The sequence below is a fragment of the Rhinoderma darwinii genome, chromosome 2, assembly GCF_050947455.1.
Source record: "Rhinoderma darwinii isolate aRhiDar2 chromosome 2, aRhiDar2.hap1, whole genome shotgun sequence".
In the NCBI taxonomy this organism is placed as follows: domain Eukaryota; kingdom Metazoa; phylum Chordata; class Amphibia; order Anura; family Rhinodermatidae; genus Rhinoderma; species Rhinoderma darwinii.
Window position 1 is genome coordinate 248,894,390 of NC_134688.1, and position 21,376 is coordinate 248,915,765.

At 44.1% G+C, this 21,376-nt stretch overlaps 1 protein-coding gene across 2 annotated transcripts in view; it reads right to left on the reverse strand.

Annotated features, from left to right (window-relative positions):
- Positions 1 to 21,376, reverse strand: part of YPEL2 (yippee like 2) — a 68,073-nt gene that overhangs the window by 13,692 nt on the left and 33,005 nt on the right. For both annotated transcript variants that reach the window (XM_075853045.1, XM_075853044.1), the window contains exons 3-4: positions 2,002 to 2,045; positions 683 to 791 (exon numbers count right to left, since the gene is read on the reverse strand). In XM_075853045.1, coding sequence (XP_075709160.1) covers positions 683 to 791; positions 2,002 to 2,045 — 153 coding nt within the window. The remainder of the gene's footprint in view (positions 1 to 682; positions 792 to 2,001; positions 2,046 to 21,376) is intronic.

The following is a 21,376-nucleotide window of genomic DNA, read 5'->3' on the forward strand; positions in this document are numbered from 1 at the left end:
GAAACCACCGACACCCAGCGATCTTACACAGGGTGCCGGTGGGGTGAGAGGGAGCTCCCTCCCTCCAAAACCACTCCGATGCGGCGCTCGCATCTGAGGGGTATAAACGGACGAGATCGATACCTGAGGTAGCGGAGACCAGGGAGATTTAATGGCTCCCAGCTTTGTTTATTTATTCCGATGCAGCAGCGTGAAAAGGTGTATGCATCGGAATATAGCCCATTAGTGGCCGTGAAAAGGCGCATTGGCGGTTACTAACGGGTTAAGCTACGGATAGTGATGGGAATTAACAGGTTGTAGTTTCATCATTAGCGACTATTACGCAGTTTATCAGAAAGTAATTGAAGATTTACAGTGTTAGGCCCCATGCACATGACCTTTCCCGTAGTCACAGTCCGTAATTACAGGCACAGACGGCCGCGGACAGTAATAAAAAAAAAAAAATAGGACGTCCTATATTTTATAGAAGATTTCTAGGACACGGATACGTTCCCATAAATATACAGGAAGGTGTGCGTCTGCCATAGAAATGAATGGATCCGTAATTACGGAAGAATTCTACGTTCATGTGCATGGGGCCTTAGAGAATAGCTGGGAACTATTCAGGAAAATTGGTATAAGGCTGAGATATTTACATTGTTGTTCCGCTTTTTTTACATGGATGTCATGTATGAATACTTACATATTTCCAACCCAATGTGGTTTTGCAATTTTCACAGTAGATGTCTGCTACAGCATGGAGTCCTGTAAGTAACACGCGCTCTTCTGCAGGTCCACAACCAACATTAACACTGTAGTGAAGAGTAAAACCGTAAATTGCAGAAGTATCTAGACTGTAGCAAACAAAATGATATCAGAGAAGAAAAAGCAGTTTACTAGTGACAAAATAACCGCCAATAGCCAGAATGCCCTGAGGACAAAACTGCTGTAAATTATTATCTGTGCATATATAAGACATTTTATGGTTAGCTAAAATTATAGGTAAAACCATATGAACCAGCTAGTTTACACTGGGGCAATATCCAGGGAGACTGTTCCACAAGAGCACCAAGACACCAGAAACGACCCCACAAAAATAGAGGAAGCGGATTCAGAGCGAATCACCTGCTGCTAGGGACAATTCTTACAACGTTGATTCTCAAATGGTCTATTAGAATTCATCAATTATAATCACCTCTAAGAACAATTGTAACAGTATTATTTCGGGTGCAATTGCAAGTGGATATTGATAGTGGGCTTTCAAAGTCATTCCCTTAAGTGGGCCCAATGCGCCCCCAGTCTGACACTGGCAATATCTCTGAAAATATCAAAACTAAATTAGTAGTCTACAGACAATTTTTCCTTAATAAGAGACACATGTCCATTATGAAGGGTGCCATCACTACAAGCAAAGTTTTTGGTCTGAAATCCAAAAAGCATTTTCTGGTTGGTTGGTATATTCATTTGGTTTGTTGGAACCTCTTAAGTATGCACTGACATTAAAGTCTAGTTCCCACAGAGTTTTTTGGCGCTGTTTTTGACATGGAAACTGTGCCAAAAAACACCCGAAATCGCCTCCCATTGGTTTCAATAGGAGGCAGAGGCGTTTTTCATGCAAGCAGAAAAAAAAACAAAAAAAAACAAAAAAAAAAAAAAAAAACGACATGCTCTTTCAGGTGTTTGACAAAATGGGAGGCAGAGAAAGCAGTTAATGCTGCATTTTTTTTTGCCCACGGCGCTCAATGGCCACGGCCGAAAAACGCTGCAAAAAGATTGCAGGCAGGCCAAATTCTGCCACTAAATTCCTGAAGGAATTTGGAGGCAGATTTTTCTGCCTGCAAAAAAATATAATTCTGGTCAGTAATATACACAATGGACATTATGCTCAAAATAGGACATTCACAACAGTATATAAAAAAAAAAAAAAAAAAAAATATATATATATATATATATATATATATTATATAAAACACACACACAAGAATATAAACAATACATTCTGATATTGGAAGGAATACTCACACAGAATTAAATAGATAAGCTCGACCCTGACTTCCTTGAAATGACTGCCAAAGAGGGGGGAAAAAAAAATACATTTTATTTATACTTCTAAAATACTAATGGAATCATCCAAAATAAAAAATTAATATAACATTTTATAACAAATTTAATGAACGTAGACTACAGGTGAAAAGGAGCAATAAACCACAGATATAACGTTGCTTATAAAATATGGTTGTAAAGAGCGCTGCGCATATATATATATATATATATATATATATATATATATATATATATATATATATATATTTATAATAGACATTACACACGTTACTGTGTAGCTACAATTATTTCATACGAGTTGCTTCAAGTTGTACTGCCAGTAACATTCAATATAGTCTTTATGTGCTCGTGAAAATCAGGTGATTTACCATGGATCCATTAGAGCAAATTGTGACAAACAGAATAGGAAATATTTAGAACAATGCAGAGAAATGGAGTTACAAAAGGCTGAAATATATTATAGAAAGAAGTAGGGAGGGCAAGAGTTATATATAGCTATTACAGTAAGTAGCATTAAATGTTAGAAACAGTATAGCTTATGACAGCACGGAGCCTTGCGTGGATAGCACAAAAGGGGAACGGGAAAGGGGATGGTCGGTGAAGGATCAGCTTTCATAACCATACTGGTGGTATTGCAATGGCCTTATTTGTCCACACTTTGAAATCATGGGCTTTGTGATTTGTGCAAATAATAATAATGACCTATGAATGTTTTAAGCCAGGGGCGTAGCATGTTCCCCTGGGAACTGGACGGAAGGGTGGGCGCCGCTGGTACAGCTACCACTATTACAGCTGATCACTTCTGTAGCCGCCCGGCATACAGGGCAACTATTAGCAGCGATCAGCTGTTTTGATGCGGCGTCCCCATCCTCTCAGGGCCCACTGCATTTATAAGCCGGGCAGCACTGGGACACTCATGCCCGGTGGCGTCGCTAGCCGTGTGTGGCGCCATCTACAGCGGTGGGGGGCTGCTAATAAATGCACTATCGGCAGAAGGATTAAACAGGCTATCTTCCTTGTGTGGCGCCATCTGCAAGAGGGTGGCTGTGTGCGGCACCATCTACAAGAGGGGGGGCTGTGTGCGGCACCATCTACAAGAGGGGGGGCTGTGTGCGGCACCATCTACAAGAGGGGGGGGCTGTGTGCGGCACCATCTACAAGAGGGGGGGCTGTGTGCGGCACCATCTACAAGAGGGGGGCTGTGTGCGGCACCATCTACAAGAGGGGGGCTGTGTGCGGCACCATCTACAAGAGGGGGGCTGTGTGCGGCACCATCTACAAGAGGGGGGGCTGTGTGCGGCACCATCTACGAGAGGGGGGCTGTGTGCGGCACCATCTACGAGACGGGGGGCTGTGTGCGGCACCATCTACGAGACGGGGGGCTGTGTGCGGCACCATCTACGAGACGGGGGGCTGTGTGCGGCACCATCTACGAGACGGGGGGCTGTGTGCGGCACCATCTACGAGACGGGGGGCTGTGTGCGGCACCATCTACGAGACGGGGGGCTGTGTGCGGCACCATCTACGAGACGGGGGGCTGTGTGCGGCACCATCTACGAGACGGGGGGCTGTGTGCGGCACCATCTACGAGAGGAGGGCTGTGTGCGGCACCATCTACGAGAGGGGGGCTGTGTGCGGCACCATCTACGAGAGGGGGGGCTGTGTGCGGCACCATCTACGAGAGGGGGGGCTGTGTGCGGCACCATCTACGAGAGGGGGGGCTGTGTGCGGCACCATCTACGAGAGGGGGGGCTGTGTGCGGCACCATCTACGAGAGGGGGGCTGTGTGCGGCACCATCTACGAGAGGGGGGGCTGTGTGCGGCACCATCTACAAGAGGGGGGGGCTGTGTGCGGCACCATCTACAAGAGGGGGGGGCTGTGTGCGGCACCATCTACAAGAGGGGGGGGCTGTGTGCGGCACCATCTACAAGAGGGGGGGGCTGTGTGCGGCACCATCTACAAGAGGGGGGGGTTGTGTGCGGCACCATCTACAAGAGGGGGGGCTGTGTGCGGCACCATCTACAAGAGGGGGGGCTGTGTGCGGCACCATCTACAAGAGGGGGGGCTGTGTGCGGCACCATCTACAAGAGGGGGGGCTGTGTGCGGCACCATCTACAAGAGGGGGGGCTGTGTGCGGCACCATCTACAAGAGGGGGGGCTGTGTGCGGCACCATCTACAAGAGGGGGGGCTGTGTGCGGCACCATCTACAAGAGGGGGGGCTGTGTGCGGCACCATCTACAAGAGGGGGGGCTGTGTGCGGCACCATCTACAAGAGGGGGGGCTGTGTGCGGCACCATCTACAAGAGGGGGGGCTGTGTGCGGCACCATCTACAAGAGGGGGGGCTGTGTGCGGCACCATCTACAAGAGGGGGGGCTGTGTGCGGCACCATCTACACGAGGGGGGGCTGTGTGCGGCACCATCTACACGAGGGGGGGCTGTGTGCGGCACCATCTACACGAGGGGGGGCTGTGTGCGGCACCATCTACAAGAGGGGGGGGCTGTGTGCGGCACCATCTACAAGAGGGGGGGCTGTGTGCGGCACCATCTACAAGAGGGGGGCTGTGTGCGGCACCATCTACAAGAGGGGGGCTGTGTGCGGCACCATCTACAAGAGGGGGGGCTGTGTGCGGCACCATCTACAAGAGGGGGGCTGTGTGCGGCACCATCTACAAGAGGGGGGGCTGTGTGCGGCACCATCTACAAGAGGGGGGGCTGTGTGCGGCACCATCTACAAGAGGGGGGGGGCTGTGTGCGGCACCATCTACAAGAGGGGGGGCTGTGTGCGGCACCATCTACAAGAGGGGGGCTGTGTGCGGCACCATCTACAAGAGGGGGGCTGTGTGCGGCACCATCTACAAGAGGGGGGGCTGTGTGCGGCACCATCTACAAGAGGGGGGGCTGTGTGCGGCACCATCTACAAGAGGGGGGGCTGTGTGCGGCACCATCTACAAGAGGGGGGCTGTGTGCGGCACCATCTACAAGAGGGGGGGGGCTGTGTGCGGCACCATCTACAAGAGGGGGGGCTGTGTGCGGCACCATCTACAAGAGGGGGGCTGTGTGCGGCACCATCTACAAGAGGGGGGGCTGTGTGCGGCACCATCTACAAGAGGGGGGGCTGTGTGCGGCACCATCTACAAGAGGGGGGGCTGTGTGCGGCACCATCTACAAGAGGGGGGGCTGTGTGCGGCACCATCTACAAGAGGGGGGGGGCTGTGTGCGGCACCATCTACAAGAGGGGGGGGGCGGTGTGCGGCACCATCTACAAGAGGGGGGGCTGTGTGCGGCACCATCTACAAGAGGGGGGCTGTGTGCGGCACCATCTACAAGAGGGGGGGCTGTGTGCGGCACCATCTACAAGAGGGGGGGCTGTGTGCGGCACCATCTACAAGAGGGGGGGCTGTGTGCGGCACCATCTACAAGAGGGGGGGCTGTGTGCGGCACCATCTACAAGAGGGGGGGGGCTGTGTGCGGCACCATCTACAAGAGGGGGGGCTGTGTGCGGCACCATCTACAAGAGGGGGGCTGTGTGCGGCACCATCTACAAGAGGGGGGGCTGTGTGCGGCACCATCTACAAGAGGGGGGGCTGTGTGCGGCACCATCTACAAGAGGGGGGGCTGTGTGCGGCACCATCTACAAGAGGGGGGGCTGTGTGCGGCACCATCTACAAGAGGGGGGGCTGTGTGCGGCACCATCTACAAGAGGGGGGGGGGCTGTGTGCGGCACCATCTACAAGAGGGGGGGCTGTGTGCGGCACCATCTACAAGAGGGGGGCTGTGTGGGGCACCATCTACAAGAGGGGGGGCTGTGTGCGGCACCATCTACAAGAGGGGGGGCTGAGTGCGGCACCATCTACAAGAGGGGGGGGCTGTGTGCGGCACCATCTACAAGAGGGGGGGCTGTGTGCGGCACCATCTACAAGAGGGGGGCTGTGTGCGGCACCATCTACAAGAGGGGGGGCTGTGTGCGGCACCATCTACAAGAGGGGGGGCTGTGTGCGGCACCATCTACAAGAGGGGGGGGCTGTGTGCGGCACCATCTACAAGAGGGGGGGGCTGTGTGCGGCACCATCTACAAGAGGGGGGGGCTGTGTGTGGACTCTTTAATTTATTGTTGTGAACTACTTTATATAACTATATTGCTTGTAAAATGTACAAATGGTTTAATGCTAGAGTTCCGTTAAAAAAAATAAAAAATTACATTCATTGATTGGTAGGAGAACGCAAACATGGAGAGGGGGAAGGAGATGTCGGGAAAGAAGTTGGCGGGGGGCGCCAAACTGAATATTTGCCCCGGGTGCTGGAGTACCTAGCTACGCCTCTGCCTCTATTTAAGCAATAAACACTATTCTGTGAATTATATTACGACATCTTTGTAGCATTCAATGTACATAAACATGTACTTTACCTCTGCATTAGATATAGTTTATGTAGCCTAGCGCAGTAAAAATAAAGGTGGCGATTGAAGGTCATTTTCAGTAGTATTCACAAACAAGCCTGGTCTGAAAAAGGACACAAAATGGATTCCTTTATGTATTAGATCAGAAGTCCTCAGCCTTCTTTAGATGGCAAGCCATTTTCACAGATATGACAGTTAGGAAGGAGCTACACCGAAAATAATTTTTTCTACTAATGCTATGATAATCCTGGTGACCAATAGTATCTGGAACCTCCAACAGCTGGGGAACTAAATCATACCTTCCAACAGTCCTGGATTCAGCGGGACAGTCCCGGATTCTGGGCGGGGTTACGTTGTCCTGGTGCCAACTGTATCTGCATCCTCAGGACGCAGATACAGTCAAATCCAATCCTGACGCAAGGAACCATCAGCTCCCTGCTTCAGCATTCACTGGCCATTCTTTAAGAACTCCGCGGCCGCAGCGCCATTTTAAGCGCTGAGCCCAGGGAAGCCCCTGACATAATTATCCATATAAGGACAGTGGTGTCAGGCTTTCAACTATGGAGTCCCCGACCATAGCAATGCAAGCTGCCTGGCCGGGGACTCTTGTCTTGGGAAAACACTTGACATATAGGGACAGTGATGTCAGTGGCGGAATCCCTTGCCAGAGCGTTGCCGAAGAGGAATAAAAAAAAATTTGCTTCGCTACACATTGTTTGTCCCTTTTTGCAATACTTGAAAGTTGGGGGGTATGCTACATGTAGCACCTGAGCCCCTAGTTGGTGAAACACTGCATTAGATGATACAAAGTAGCTTTGGTTGGCCTGCATTTTAGAAATCCAATGCGAACAGAATACCGCCAGCTTAGAAAGTTGATGAAGGAGCAATAGCCTAGTTGGGCAAGTACCCTGTGCCACCAATCACCACTTTCAGTTGTATCCACAGTCTTCGGACGCGGGTACAATTGAAAACTAGCAGGTAAGCAGTTGCAACCATTAGGGTTGCAGCTAATTCCCTATCTCTAAGTGCCATCGGAACTATATGTATTTGTGAATACATTTGTATTATTAATTTTGGGATGGAAAAACATACTGCCTTTACCCCCTGGTAAACCAGTGCCCTAAGGTTTTTCAAAGTTCAGCAACATGCCTGAGAAGGAGCAAAGAAAAAGCTCATGAATACAGTAAATATGCACCTGATACATAACACTATGTAACAGGCAATGTCCAACAAGCTGTATTAAAGGAAAATCGGTCTTACATAACATATACATGCGAGTTTGTAGATAAGATTGTTACATAAAAAGGATAATCATGGAATAGTACTGTGCAAAGTGTAGTGCTAGAATATATTCTAAGCTTTAAGGTTAGACACACACACGTTTTTCACCATTGGGTATTAAGAAGTTACACGTTAGTCCACATGTAATACGACTGTGTAAGAGCTGAAGTTCTACTTTCTACTTTAGATTGAAGAGCACAGTCAATTATTACTCTAATTTTCAGTTTAATACAGCAATGGATAGTAAACGCAACACATATCACTGTTTTAGTTCTACCAGCATATATCCGAATGTCTAAATTCACGTGTAACAGCAGATGTTAAAAAAATAGTTTGGCAGGATCTTAACATTGGGTTGAAAAATGAGGAGCGTAAAAAAGTCACACTTGACTTGGACCTACGTTTTAAACCTATTGATCTACTATATTGCTCAGATTTCTACCTGCTGAGACAAATTAGCAATAGGCAAGCAAGTGTATGTGTTCGTGCTGTAGACCTTCTATGGTTTAATTTGATGCCAAGGAAAAAAATAAAAAATTACAAATAATAATATCTATCCATTTTTATCTCCAGATACCTGCTTAGGGCCCTCTATTACCTGCAAACACACGTACCTGCTTTAAGACAATCACTTTATATTGCAAAATACGAAAACAAATCTACTTTGTAGAAGTCAAATATGTTTATTGTACAGCCATATTAATATGGGTAAGCATTTCGGTGCACCCAATGTCCAACCTCAAAGCCGTAATCGCTCCATAATTCTATATATATTTTTTTACATAACGGCCATTTGAGCCGCCACAACACACTGTACTCCAGTAACTAAGACAGCACAAAAAGAAAGTTATCGGCTAAGTGACGGTCTATTTCAGTAGATACTTGTGTTTGTTTTTTGAGGAAAGTACAATTCTGTCAATGGGGTATGTCCCTGCAGTCTCACTCTGCCAGCAGTGATTGGACCGTGTCAAAACTTTTTTTTTAGGCCAGCATCACACTCAGTTTTGACGCAGTTTATGTGTCAGTTTGTTTAGCCAAAGCCAGAAGTGAATCTAAAAAGGCAGAAAAGGTATAAAAGAAAAAAAAAAAAATGAAGCCTGATGAATGTACCCACTCCAGTGTTTGGCTAAAAAAAAAAAAAAATGGGCAAAAACAGTCACAAAACGTCTGCCATTTTAAACTGAAGAAAAAAAAAAAACAAAGAAACATTTAAAAACACCATTTTTAAAAATCTATCATTTTTAACACCAATTTTTCAAGTTCTACAGAGAAGCTTAAGGGGAAAAGGCCAGAAAAATCCCCCATTAATATATGTTGCGTTTTAATATAAAAAGGCCACTGAACCCCCCCCCCCACAAACAATGGCAGAAACTAAAATTCTGTGTACATAGCATTTTTAATATGTCACTAGAAGTAACATCTTTCTGCAGCATTTTTGACTTTTAAAATAAATAAATTTCATTTCCACTGTAATGGCGCTGCAGGAAATTTGAACGCTTGCCGTCAGGTTTCCTCGCAGATTATGGGTGGGAACACACAGTGTAAACACTACGGATTTTCCGCAACGGGTTAATTGCGGAATATCCGCAGCATATTACAGTAGCAGCAGTGTGGGCGAGATTGCAACAAATCTCACCCCCACACTACGGTAAATTTCCACCAAAAAAAACGCACGTAAATTGACCTGTGGTGCCGTTACGTCAACCGCAACACGTCAGTTAATTCTGCGGATATGCAACTCTTCTGTTGCAGGTTTACCCATTGAAATCAATGGGGTGCTTAAACCCGCAACAAAGCAGCGTGTTGCGATATTTTCGGTGGAATCACAGCGATGCGCCGCAAAAAATAAAAATCACAAGTAAGAAAAATTAAAAATTAAAAAAAAGTTATACTTAGCCAGAGTTCCCTGCTTCTCCAGTCCAGCCTCCCTGGATGATGTTGCAGGCCATGTGACCGCTGCAGCCAAATACAGGCTGCAGCGTCACATGGGCCTGCAACGTCATCCAGGGACACCGGAGTGGATGTCAGAGTAGAGAGGGAGTAAGTATGTGCGATCATTTACGCAGAGGAATGTACACCCGAAATAACGCACCAGTGTGGTGCAGGATTTCGGATGGCATTCCCTGCGGTGTTCAGGGCGGATACGCTGCGTAGCTTAACGCAGCGTATCCGCACTGAATACGTTGTGTGTAATTCCTACCGTACAGCTGATGGCTGGGGGGGGGTTCTAGTCCAATGTGGTTTGAGTTGGAAATACTGTTAAAAATATTAGGTTCAGTTTAAATGAGGCATGGCTTCTGTTCACAACAAGCTATTCCATTGGGCTGGATCCATCGTATGACGGACCACATTGACTTCTTATGGAGTCCGTTGGGGTGCCGTTGTTTTGACACCAAGAACAGCGCTACATGCGGTGCTTCTCTGGCCATAAACAAAAAAAAACACACGTAAATTCCTCCAGTATGTAAAAGCGCAGGTATAAACATAGGCTAAATGACAAAATAAAATGTGCTTTTCATCTGGGTCAGTGTAGTGCTCATGTACACATACAAATATAGTCATTAATAGAAGCTGGTCCTGTAATACCAGAACATTTCTTTATGCGGTTTTTACATTGCTGTAAAGATTATTTTTTTTCCAGCAGATACATTAAATTTGCATCTTAGACAGACCTTTTGCAGAACGAACAGGCAACTGCAAAATGTAACCATTGTCTATTTAGGCAGTTTCATAATCTGGGGGTGGAAAGTGGAGGATGGGGTTCCACAGTAGATCTAAAACAAGGACACACTTTGTGACTCCCAACATGAACTGCGCAAATAGGACTGAAGCAAGATTGCTAACATTTTCACATCAGGAGCAGGCCTTGTTTAAATGCAGACAGAGAAATGTGATACATATTGTAAGGTATCTGCTGCAGCACCGAAGAGGCGATAATGAATAGAAGGGTTTTCACCCTGAACATTTCTATACAGTCATTTCATTGCCATTTTCAGGCAACTCTTAACTCCGACAAAAAAAACAAACAACTATATCAACAAAACACAAAATCATACCGCTGCGTGCCAATGCATACAGAGGAAATTGGGGAGCGCTACAATCAAGTTCCGAAATATTATGTATACATTTTTCACCATCCTATAAAGAAATTCCAAGGCAATTAGAACTAAAGAGGCAAATTCGGCAGCGACATGTTTCTTCACAAAAGTAGTAAACCAGGTAGATCAAATCTACAGGAGATTTTTATTCACATGCCTACAGCTTCCCAAGGTCTGCCATCCATATGTGGTGCCTACAAGATAAATCATTTCTTCTCCGAGGCATGAGTTTTTCCCTCTCCCATAAAGCGATTATTGAAAACAAGGCCCAGGAGACTAGTTGTAATATGGTCTCCGGATCGTACAGGGTCCTTACTCGTTTCAATCATAAAACGGTGTCTGCTGGAGCTGTGGCTTTGCAACAACGTTCTTATGTATTATAGTGAGGGATGCCATAAAAAAAAAAAAAAAAAAGTCAGAGAAGCTTGCCCGGACATGTTCCCGATAGGGGGTTTCAGCCTACATACAAAATTCTCTGGTGTAACATCTGGTTCAAGCAGGCAAAAACTTAATATCCAGGCACCTGATGAGTCAAATGTCTCCACCTTAGAGGAGTGGTTTCATATAAAATAAGATCAACGTGGTCGGGAATGGCGATTTTGACCATTGCACTCGACACTGTAGTTTGAAAATTACTAGTCTGACAAAATTGTGGTCAGGTTGTATTATTTCATCTGAAAATAAACATGTATGTTTAATTACAGATGATCATTTGCCACTTTTACCCAGTCCGTAATCTGGATCCATGTCACATCAAATCCCCAATAGGTCTCCCTTAGAATTCTATGGGCAGCTACTGCACCTCTGCATCTCTGTGAACCCAATTCTGGCCATGTTGGCGCTCTCCTCTCCTCCCACCTCCTTTGGTTAAGCCCCAACAGGCCCTCTATTTAGGAGCCCTCCCGCTGATTGGTCTGGTCTTTGGACATTTTTGTTTCAATATTGTAGCTTATTTTTTCCTCCATTATGCACTGGTCCCAAGACCGGCCTGGCCACTCTCCTACACTCAAATTTTCCACTTTATTTACAAGTCACGACCATTTTTTTTTCCATGTTAAAAACTCATCATAAATATAGATTTGGAGGAATATACAGACCCACAGGTACAAGATCCCAATATATTGTCAATAAAGCACCCGCCTCCTAGTTCAGCATCATTACAACTTGATTCTTCTACATATACCAATTCAAGCTTTGCTGCCATTACACCACACCCTATCATTTTACACCAATTAACCATCTCCCTATACGCCTCAAAGAGTCATGACTATTAGATGATCAGGGATTACAATTGCTGTAAGTAAATATCTGACTCAGCATTTCTAACTATGGAATAATTCAATTCTGAACACCAGCTCATATTTAGTAGAAGACCTACCAGAAGAACTTTTTAAAAGGTTCTTAAAGGGAACCCGTCACCAGCATTTCACCTATTGAACTTTACATATCCCTCACTGGCTGCTGCTATAAAAAGCTCATTGCTGTTATCCCCTGTCCTAAACTCCTCTTCCGACTCTAAATAACAGTCTGCAAACATTTTGCGCCTTTTATCGTAATAATCCGGTGTCACTTTGTGCGCACACCCCAGAGGAAGAGGACATTAATGCACAAGCACGGGATTTAGTGTGCTGGGGAAAGGCGAGGAGCTGTCAATCAAAAGTAAGGAGGCGGGGTAAACTCGGAAAGACTTGAGGAATGAAGATATGACTCTTTGTGCTCATTAGCATACGGTTTGGGAACACTAAAAAACTGAATACTAAAGCTACAGAGCCGACTAAGAAGACAATTATAGGTTATAGAGAAATGATTTTTCACCCACTACCACCTGATATTGCTGGTTTAATAGGTGAAATGCTGGTGACTGGTCCCCTTTAAGGGTACAATGAAAATATGAAAGTTTTTGAATATTTCACTTGTGCACTAAAAAAAAATTCCTATTCTGATCATGGCCTGGTGTAGTGTAGTCGTTGTGACTTGGTATGCCTTTAACCCCTTAGTGACCACCAATACGCCTTTTCACGTGAGTCACTAAGGGGCCTTAGGCTAGGCTGACGCCTTTTCACGGGTCTCCCGTGCAGGCTGGAGCCGGGGCTCAGCTGTCTGATGACAGCTGAGCTCCTGCTCCAACGCCTGCAATCGAAGTTTAACCCGTTAAATTCCGCCGTCAATAGCGACAGCAGCATTTAACTTTGTTTACAGAGAGAGGGAGTGAGCTCCCCGTCACACATCGGCGGCCCGCAGATGCAATCGCGGGTCTCCGATGGGGTGTCATGGCAGCCGGGGGATTGATAAAAGCCCCCAGGTCTGCCCTGGAAATATGCCTGTTAGGACACGCCGGAGGCACGTCCTAACAGATTGCCTGTCAGTTTTACACTGACAGGCAATAATGCTCTGGTATACGAAGTATACCAAAGCATTATAGCAGCGATCGGAAGATCGCATAGTAAAGTCCCCTAGTGGGACTAGTGAAATAAATAATAAATGTGAAAGATTAATAATAAAAATTACAGTAAAAATAAATAAAACCATTTTTTTTCCATAAAAAGTGGTTTTATTTAGTAAAAGTGTAAAAAATAAAATAAAAGTAGACATATGTGGTATCGCCGCGACCGTAATGACTCCATTAATAAAGTTAATATGTAATTTAAACCGCAAGGTGAACACCGTAAAAAAAAAAAAAATACGCAAAAAACAATGGCGAAATTGCAATTTTTTTCCATTGCCCCCCAAAAAAGTCATAATAAAAATGCATCAAGTCCCATGCACCCCAAAAGAGTACCAATCAAAACTACGTCTCGTCCCGCAGAAAACAAACCCAAAAAATCACTACATTGATGGAAAAATAAAAAAGTTACGGCTCTTGGAAAGCAACGATGCAAAAACAAATAATTTTAGTTCAAAAGTGTTTTTATTGTGCAAAAGTCGTAAAACATAAAAACCCTCTACATATGTGGTATCGTCGTAATCGTACCGACCCATAGAATAAAGCCAACATGTTATTTACACACAGTGAACGGCGTTAATTTAAAAACGCATAGAAAAATTGCGGAATTTCAGGGTTTTTTTATAATCCCCCCAAAAAAAAAAAAGTTCAAAAAAATTATATGTACCCAAAAATGGTGCTATTAAAAAGTACAACTAATCCCGCAAAAAACAAGCCCTCATACAGCTATGTAGACGAAAAAATAAAAAAAGTTATAGCTCTTTGAATGAGACTATAGAAAAACGAATAAAATAGCTTGGTCATTAGGGCCTAAAATGGGCTGGTCACTAAGGGGTTAAGTAATCATCCACATTTATGTTCACACATATTTCAATATTCAATCAAAAGTAGACTGAAGATATTAATACGATAAACTCCCTAGGTTCGTAATAGCTAAAATGAACAAAATAAAATAAAAATTGAAATCTCATCATTTATTCCAACCACAAAGAAAATACCTAAAAATTGGGACAAAAACATACTAAAACAACATTACCAATGATGCAAATAGTGGTGTATATAAAATGTTGGTTCACATATCAGAATCTCTACACAGTGCAAGCTTTGGTCCTGCAAGTGATCATATTTCAGGATAGTATATTATATAAATGTTAATTTTTAATGTACATGTTTCTTCTTATAGGCCTCCTTGAAAAAAACAAAAACGTCAGTACAGTTAAAGGAACACTAAAACAGACAAAATGCACGCAAATAAAAATATTTCCACAATGCCTCACTTAAGCTTATTTCCTTTGATCCTATATTTAGTCCCATATTGCAATCAATACTGACAAATATATGAAGAAATCTTCTATATGTGTCCCGGGAGATCAGCCACGTCCCCATCCTCCTCAAAATACTGTGTCTGGCTGTCTGCAGTAGGAGCCTCCCCATGCACACAGTGTAACCAAGTTTCTCCGGTTTACTTCTAGCATTTATTTCTAGGTTTAGTGTTCCTTTAGATTTAACAAAGAGCACTATGAAAACAAAATATTCCAAAATGTAATTTAGTAACACAAACATGGAATATTGCTGCAACAATTCCCACACTCAATATGATAACATATTATTACCACTACTAGTTAGACATTCAGCTAATATTTCATTGGGAATATTTATTAATGCAATTGCGCCAGATACACAAAGAATTGCATAAATTATGTTGGTATAAGGGGGAGTGGCTATATTTTTTCTGTTCACTAGCGTGAGCTGTCTTTTCTAACAGGTGTGCACAAGGTGAGAGAATACAAAAAGGACACTATACTTGTATTTCACACTGGCGTGCTGCAGAGTTGGCAAAGATGCTAAATTACGTCTATACAACGTTGCCAATGTAGCTAGAATAGTCCAACGTGTGCAAAGTCGAATACAGGCATCAGAGTCAACATTAACTTCAGCCCACAACACCCATTTTATTTTTGTTCAGTCTAGCTTGGGCTTAATACAGCAAGAGTAGAGGGACTATTCAGGCATCTAGGCAATTTAGGACTTCTCTCCTTATGTGCCTATTTTAGTAAATACTTGTATTAGCCATATAAAAAATAAAATAAAATACAACAACTCTGGGGCACTTTTTCTAAAACCCTGTTCTGTTCCTCTGTTATTCCTTCTGGAAATGCATAAATTACAACTAGGTGTTCCCGTTCCCTTTGCCAATAGCATGTGTCCCGACTGACACTCCTATTTGTGTTGACAATGTCAGTCTGACTATGTAGGCACGTGCCCTTTTGACAATGGGAGTGAGAACACCCAGTTTTCAATTTATTCATACATTTCCAGGAAAGACACTGCAGAGTTAAAAAAAACAACGAAAATAAATAAAAATTAGTTTGCAACAGGGAATACAATTATTTACCAAAAATACAATATGCAAAAAGAGCCAACTGATCACCCTCAAGTACTAGACATGCAGGAAAGAAAAATGCTTAATGTTAATCTAGATTAGGCTCGGTTTACATTACGTCAGAACCTTGATTCAGCGTAAGCCTCCATGTGCATACACCAAACTTGTTCATAGGTCCATACAGTATATATTTTGTTACATTGTAACCGAGCGTGGAAGACACAAAAGGAGAGTCTGGTGAGACAGCACTCGGTAAACATCTTGACCTTGTAAGTCTGAAGTCTAGTGAAGAAATGTCAGATATTATTTAACCATTGGTAGACCTTCACACCATCCAGGAGTGCCTGCTAATAGATAAATTCATTTAAAAATAGCACCAAAATGTGCTGTATGAACAAGCTTTTTTTCTTCTTTAACCAAAACTAGGATTTCATCTGAAGGAAAGGATGCTACTTCTCTTTTTCTTATCCACTCTTCGATCATTACAGACTGCATCCATTTTGCAGACTAGATTGCTATAAAAACCGCCGACTACAGGCAATGTAAAATTTTAATTTTGAGATTGGTTATTTAGTAGGGAGAGGGCTCTATTTAAGGAGAACCTGTCACTAGGTCATATAAATTGAACTGGTTTATGGATTTTAATAGCGCTGTAATACTCATTCCAGCGCGGTTTCCTTTTTTCCCCTGGACCCTCCGTTCCAGAGATATGGCCATTTATGCGAATTTACAGTAGTTAGCCAACGGGATTGAGCTAGCTTCCCGGCTTCTGACCAATCAGCATGAGGCAGCTTGAGGGTAGTTTACTCCCGGTTGGCTAACTACGTGAAATTCGCATTAAGGGAGCCAACACAACAGAGGGCAATATCTCTGGAACTCAGTGGAGTAAAATAATTGTCCTCTAATGAAAAAAAAAAAAAAAAAAATCATGACTCCTTCCCTTTTTAAGATATTGCTGTTAAATAAATAAAATTTTTGTTAATATATTGTGCTCTCATTTTTTACTTTTTACTGTATTCATAGTTACTTCTCTGTGGGGGCTGCCATTTTTTTTCATCTCTGTATGTGTCGATTAACGACACAGAGATGCTATACGGCACATACAACCTCAGAGAATGCGAACGAGAGCCGTTCCATTCACAGAAGAGTGCGCGGTCTGTGTTAGTACTCCCACACAGAACAAAACTAAGCTAGTTCGTAGAGCGATATCTGGCGCCATTTTCATGTGAACCGGAAACCGCTGCCGGACAGTAAGATGACGACTTCTGGCCATATGTTCAACGAAGCGAAGGCACAAGGAAGAGGAGCGTAGGCGGCAAGAACTTTGTTAGACCAGCGGAGGTGGCGGCAGGAGCAGGTAATTTATGTTAGTGCATGATGTGCGTATTATGTTAGTGTATGTTCATGTGTGATACGGTCTGCTGAGCCCTGTATCCAATCCTCCTACCACTGTGCATTCGCTCAGAAAATGGCAGCACACAGTGTAGGAGTTTTGAAGACATTCAAACCCCTCCTTCTCCTGGCACTAGCCAGAAGAAGGGAGGGGGGATTGTGTGAGGACACTAGAGAGAGAGTGTGTCCACCCCAAATTTGCAGCATAAATCAAGGAGAATGCTTTACCACAGTGACCATGCTGCAATTTTGGAAACTGCTCCCTCTAGTGGCCAGCACATGGAAATGTTATAAATTATAATCTAATGTATAATATTTCCTGACTTATGAAAAAATTAAAACAATGTGTAATCACTTATATACTAATTGTTTAACTGGAAAAGAAAAAAATTCTAACGACACATTCCCTTTAAGGTGCTTAGTTTGCCACCCCTTGTTTGCCAATAATACACTTACTCTGGAAAGGATAGTCCTGCGCAGGTTTTTGACACTTAAAGGGGATGGGACCAACAAGGTCTGGGCTCCCCCTCCTCAGTGGCACCTATTGCCTGATTGCGCTTATTTGCAAGCATAACAGTGAAAAATCATGGGAGGAAACATTTCACATAAACGTTAAATATATTTGGAATTAAGTTATCAGATCACAGTCAGTATGAATACAAGGCCAATAAAGATTTGTCATAGAACAGATTACTGTAGAGAAAATAGCTATAAATGTGACATTATGTTGTTTTGGCCCTTATTTGCAGTTCTAAATGGCTTATCCAGCCATCGTTCTAAAAACACGTATTAAATTTAGAATGCAGAATAAGGTGTGTGCAGAGAGATTATGGTCTTGCGTCATTGCTACTAGTTAGAGAATTACAGTAAAACAATTTAACTGTCCAAATGCTTTCTTGTGTGTTTTTCAGATCAGTCATTCCTGTTTACTTCTGCACGTCAGCACTGATCATAGAGCTGTACCAGTCACACCGGCTGCATGTTCAGAAATGAAATATACATAAAGGAACGTCAGCTGTGCTGTACATTTTTTGCCATACAAAATGCAGTAATTTCCCTCTGGGGATCATAAGTCTATCTTATCTTATCAGTAGACTATTGAAAAACTGACCTATTAGGAAGATCAGTTTTCAGTTTTATAAAATCCAACGGTTATAGAGTTTAACCCCTTAATGACCACCGATTAGCCTTTTCACGGCGGTCATTAATGGGCTTTATTCTACAGTGCTGCTATTCCATGGCGCTGCATTAGAACAAAGTAAACAGAGCAGGGAGCTGTCAAATCTCCCTGCTGTCAGAGGTAGCTGAGGGCTGGGGGCGTCCCTGCTCTGCCGAGTGAGATCGATAGAAGTATCGATCTCACCCGTTTAACCCCTCAGATGTGGTGCTCAACAGCGTGCACCGCATCCGAGTGGTTTTGGAGAGAGGGAGGGAGCTCCCTCTCATCCCACCGACACCCGGCGATAAGATCGCCGAGTGTCTGTCTCCGGTGGCAGCCAGGGGCCTAATAAAGGCCCCCAGGTCTGACTGTCGTGAATGCCTGCTACGGACAGGCAGTAATACACTGCCATTCAAAAGTATTGCAGTGTATAATAATAGCGATCGGAGGATCGCATAGTGAAGTCCCCTAGTGGGACTAGTATAAAAGTAAAAAAAAGTTGAATAAAGTTAATTTTAAAAAAAAGAGAAAAAAATATAAAATGAAAAACCCACTTTTTCCCCTTACAAATTGCTTTACTATTAAAAAACACCCCACAATAGAGCAAAAAAGTTGCACATATTTGGTATCGCCATGTCCGTAACGTCCCCGACTATAAATCGATTACATTATTTAACCCGCACTATGAACGCCGTAAAAAATAAAATAAAAAACTATGGAAGAATTGCTATTTTCGGTTAATCCTGACTTTAAAGAAAATATGTGATAAAAAGTTATCAAAAAGTCGCATCTACTCTCAAATGGTACCAATAAAAACTACAAGTCATCCCGCAAAAAACAAGACCTTATAAAGCTATGTCGACGCAAAAATAAAAAAGTTATAGCTCTTCAGATGTGACAATGGAAAAACGTAGAAAATGGCTTGGCCATTAGGGCCCAGAATGCAAGCAGGGGAAGGGGTTAATACAGACAGTTAGGACAGTGAAAACAAATGAAACATAGCATGCAAGTATAATATCACCACCTATGGTAAGGCGTTTTTCCGTTGCGGATTTTGTTGTGTTGCATGTGCTGATTTCACACTTTTCACTGCAAAGGGCGAAATTTGTGGTGAATATCTGAGAGGTTACCACAATACCATAATGATGTAGGTGTTAATAGGAGAATTCGGCTAATCAGTACATATTCCCTAATATATCCAGATCAGAATCAAGACAGGCCCGTGGAGCATACCACCCAACCGTCCCGTATTCAGCGGGACAGTGCCAGATCCGGGCGGTGACCCACAGTCCCGGGCGGCCGAGGGTACGTCCTGCTGTCAACTGTATCTGCATCCTCAGGACGCAGATACAGTTGAACCCAATGCTGAAGCAGGGAACCATCAGCTCCCTGCTTTAGAATTAGTTCAGAGCGGAGGAGCAGAGGGAACTCCTCCGCTCACCCAGGACTCCCCAGACGCAGCGCTACTTTAGGCGCTGTGCTCGGGGTAACTCTTGACGTCACGGTCCATATATGGACAGTGACGTCAGTGGCTACTCCTTAAGTGGAATCCCTGTTGCCGATGACCTGTCCATATATTTTTGACAGTGACATCAGGGCTTCCCTCTAGGGGCGGAATCCCCAGCATATGCTCTGGCTGGGGATTCCGCTCCTAGAGGGAGTCTCAATAGCGCTATCTACAGGGGGGGGGGATACTATCTTCAAGGGGTGTGTGGCACTATCTACATGGGCACTGGCACTTTATATGTGGGCACTGGCACTAGGGGCAGCTACGGGGCATTATACTGCATGGGGGCCTCTGTGTGGGAATTCTACTATGAGTATGATGTATGGGTAGGCTTAAAGGTGTGGCTTAAAAGAAAAGAAATTGCCGCTACCCGTGCCGCATCGATTGTCCCTCTTTGTAATACTTGAAAATTGGGAGGTATGATAAACCATATAACTATGATGTGTAAAGAAGTTATGGTTACATATTACTTGTCACAGAAATAGTTGCCAAAAGCCTGGAGCCTAGTGTATTTATGAGCAGGCTCCCACCGGCTGCTGATGGACAGATATATTGTGCGCGCTACAACCTTTACATTTTAAGTTGACTGAAATCAAAGTTTCCCATGAGGGTGGGGCCTATATAAACTTTTATGAACCGATGAAATAGATTTCAGCGATTGCCTCATGCTATACAAGGTTGTGCAATATTTCACTACAGCATAATTTAGCTTTGTTTTGGATCAGGGTCTTTCCTGAACCTGATAATCATCTTTTCCCCCATCACTGCTTTGGAATGTCATTGCTTGTAATGTATGGATTATCCAGAGTTTGGTTAGCTGAAAAGGACTATTTAGATCCGAAGACATATCGGAGGAGAAGTTGATCTGCCCTATTGGACTTTTTTGGTCATGTTCGGGTAAGGTCTTGAAAAATCATTCATGCCAAAACAGATCTGCATCCCATAGATGGAAGCCCAGAGCAGACCACAGATTAAAGAGGCTCCGTCACCAGATTATAAATGCCCTATATCCTACATAATCTGATCGGTGCTGTAATGTAGATAACCGTGGCTTTTATTTTGAAAAACGATAATTTTTGAGCAAGTTATAAGCAATTTTAGATTTCTGCTAATTCGTTTCTGAATGCCCAACTGGCCATTTTTTAACCCATTAACAACCGGCGTATAGTGTTTTTACGTCGGCCATTTGGGGTAGTTCTTCTGAAGCGCCGCCTTTTCATGTCGGCACGTCAGAAGAACTTTTCTCGCATTGTGCGGGGATCTCCTGAAAACCGGGCTGTTGCTAACAGCCTCGGGTTTCAGGGCAACGATCGGAGACCACTAGCAGTGTTCTCCGATCATATTAACCCCTCAGATGCGGCGCGCAATAGCGAGCGCCGCATCTGAGTGATTTTAGAGGGAGGGAGCTCCCTCTCTCACCCCACTGGCATCCCCGCATGCATCGCAGTGGTTTCTATGGCAGCCTAACAAAGGCCCCCAGGTCTGCCAGAGGCATGGCCTAACAGGTGCCTGCCAGTTTTACACTGACAGGCAATAATACACTGCAATACAGAAGTATTGCAGTGTATTATACAAGTAATCAAAAGATCTTACAGTAAAGTCCCATAGTTGGACTAAAAAAAAAAAAAAGTTACGCATATTTGGTATCACCACGTTCGTAACAAGCCCAAC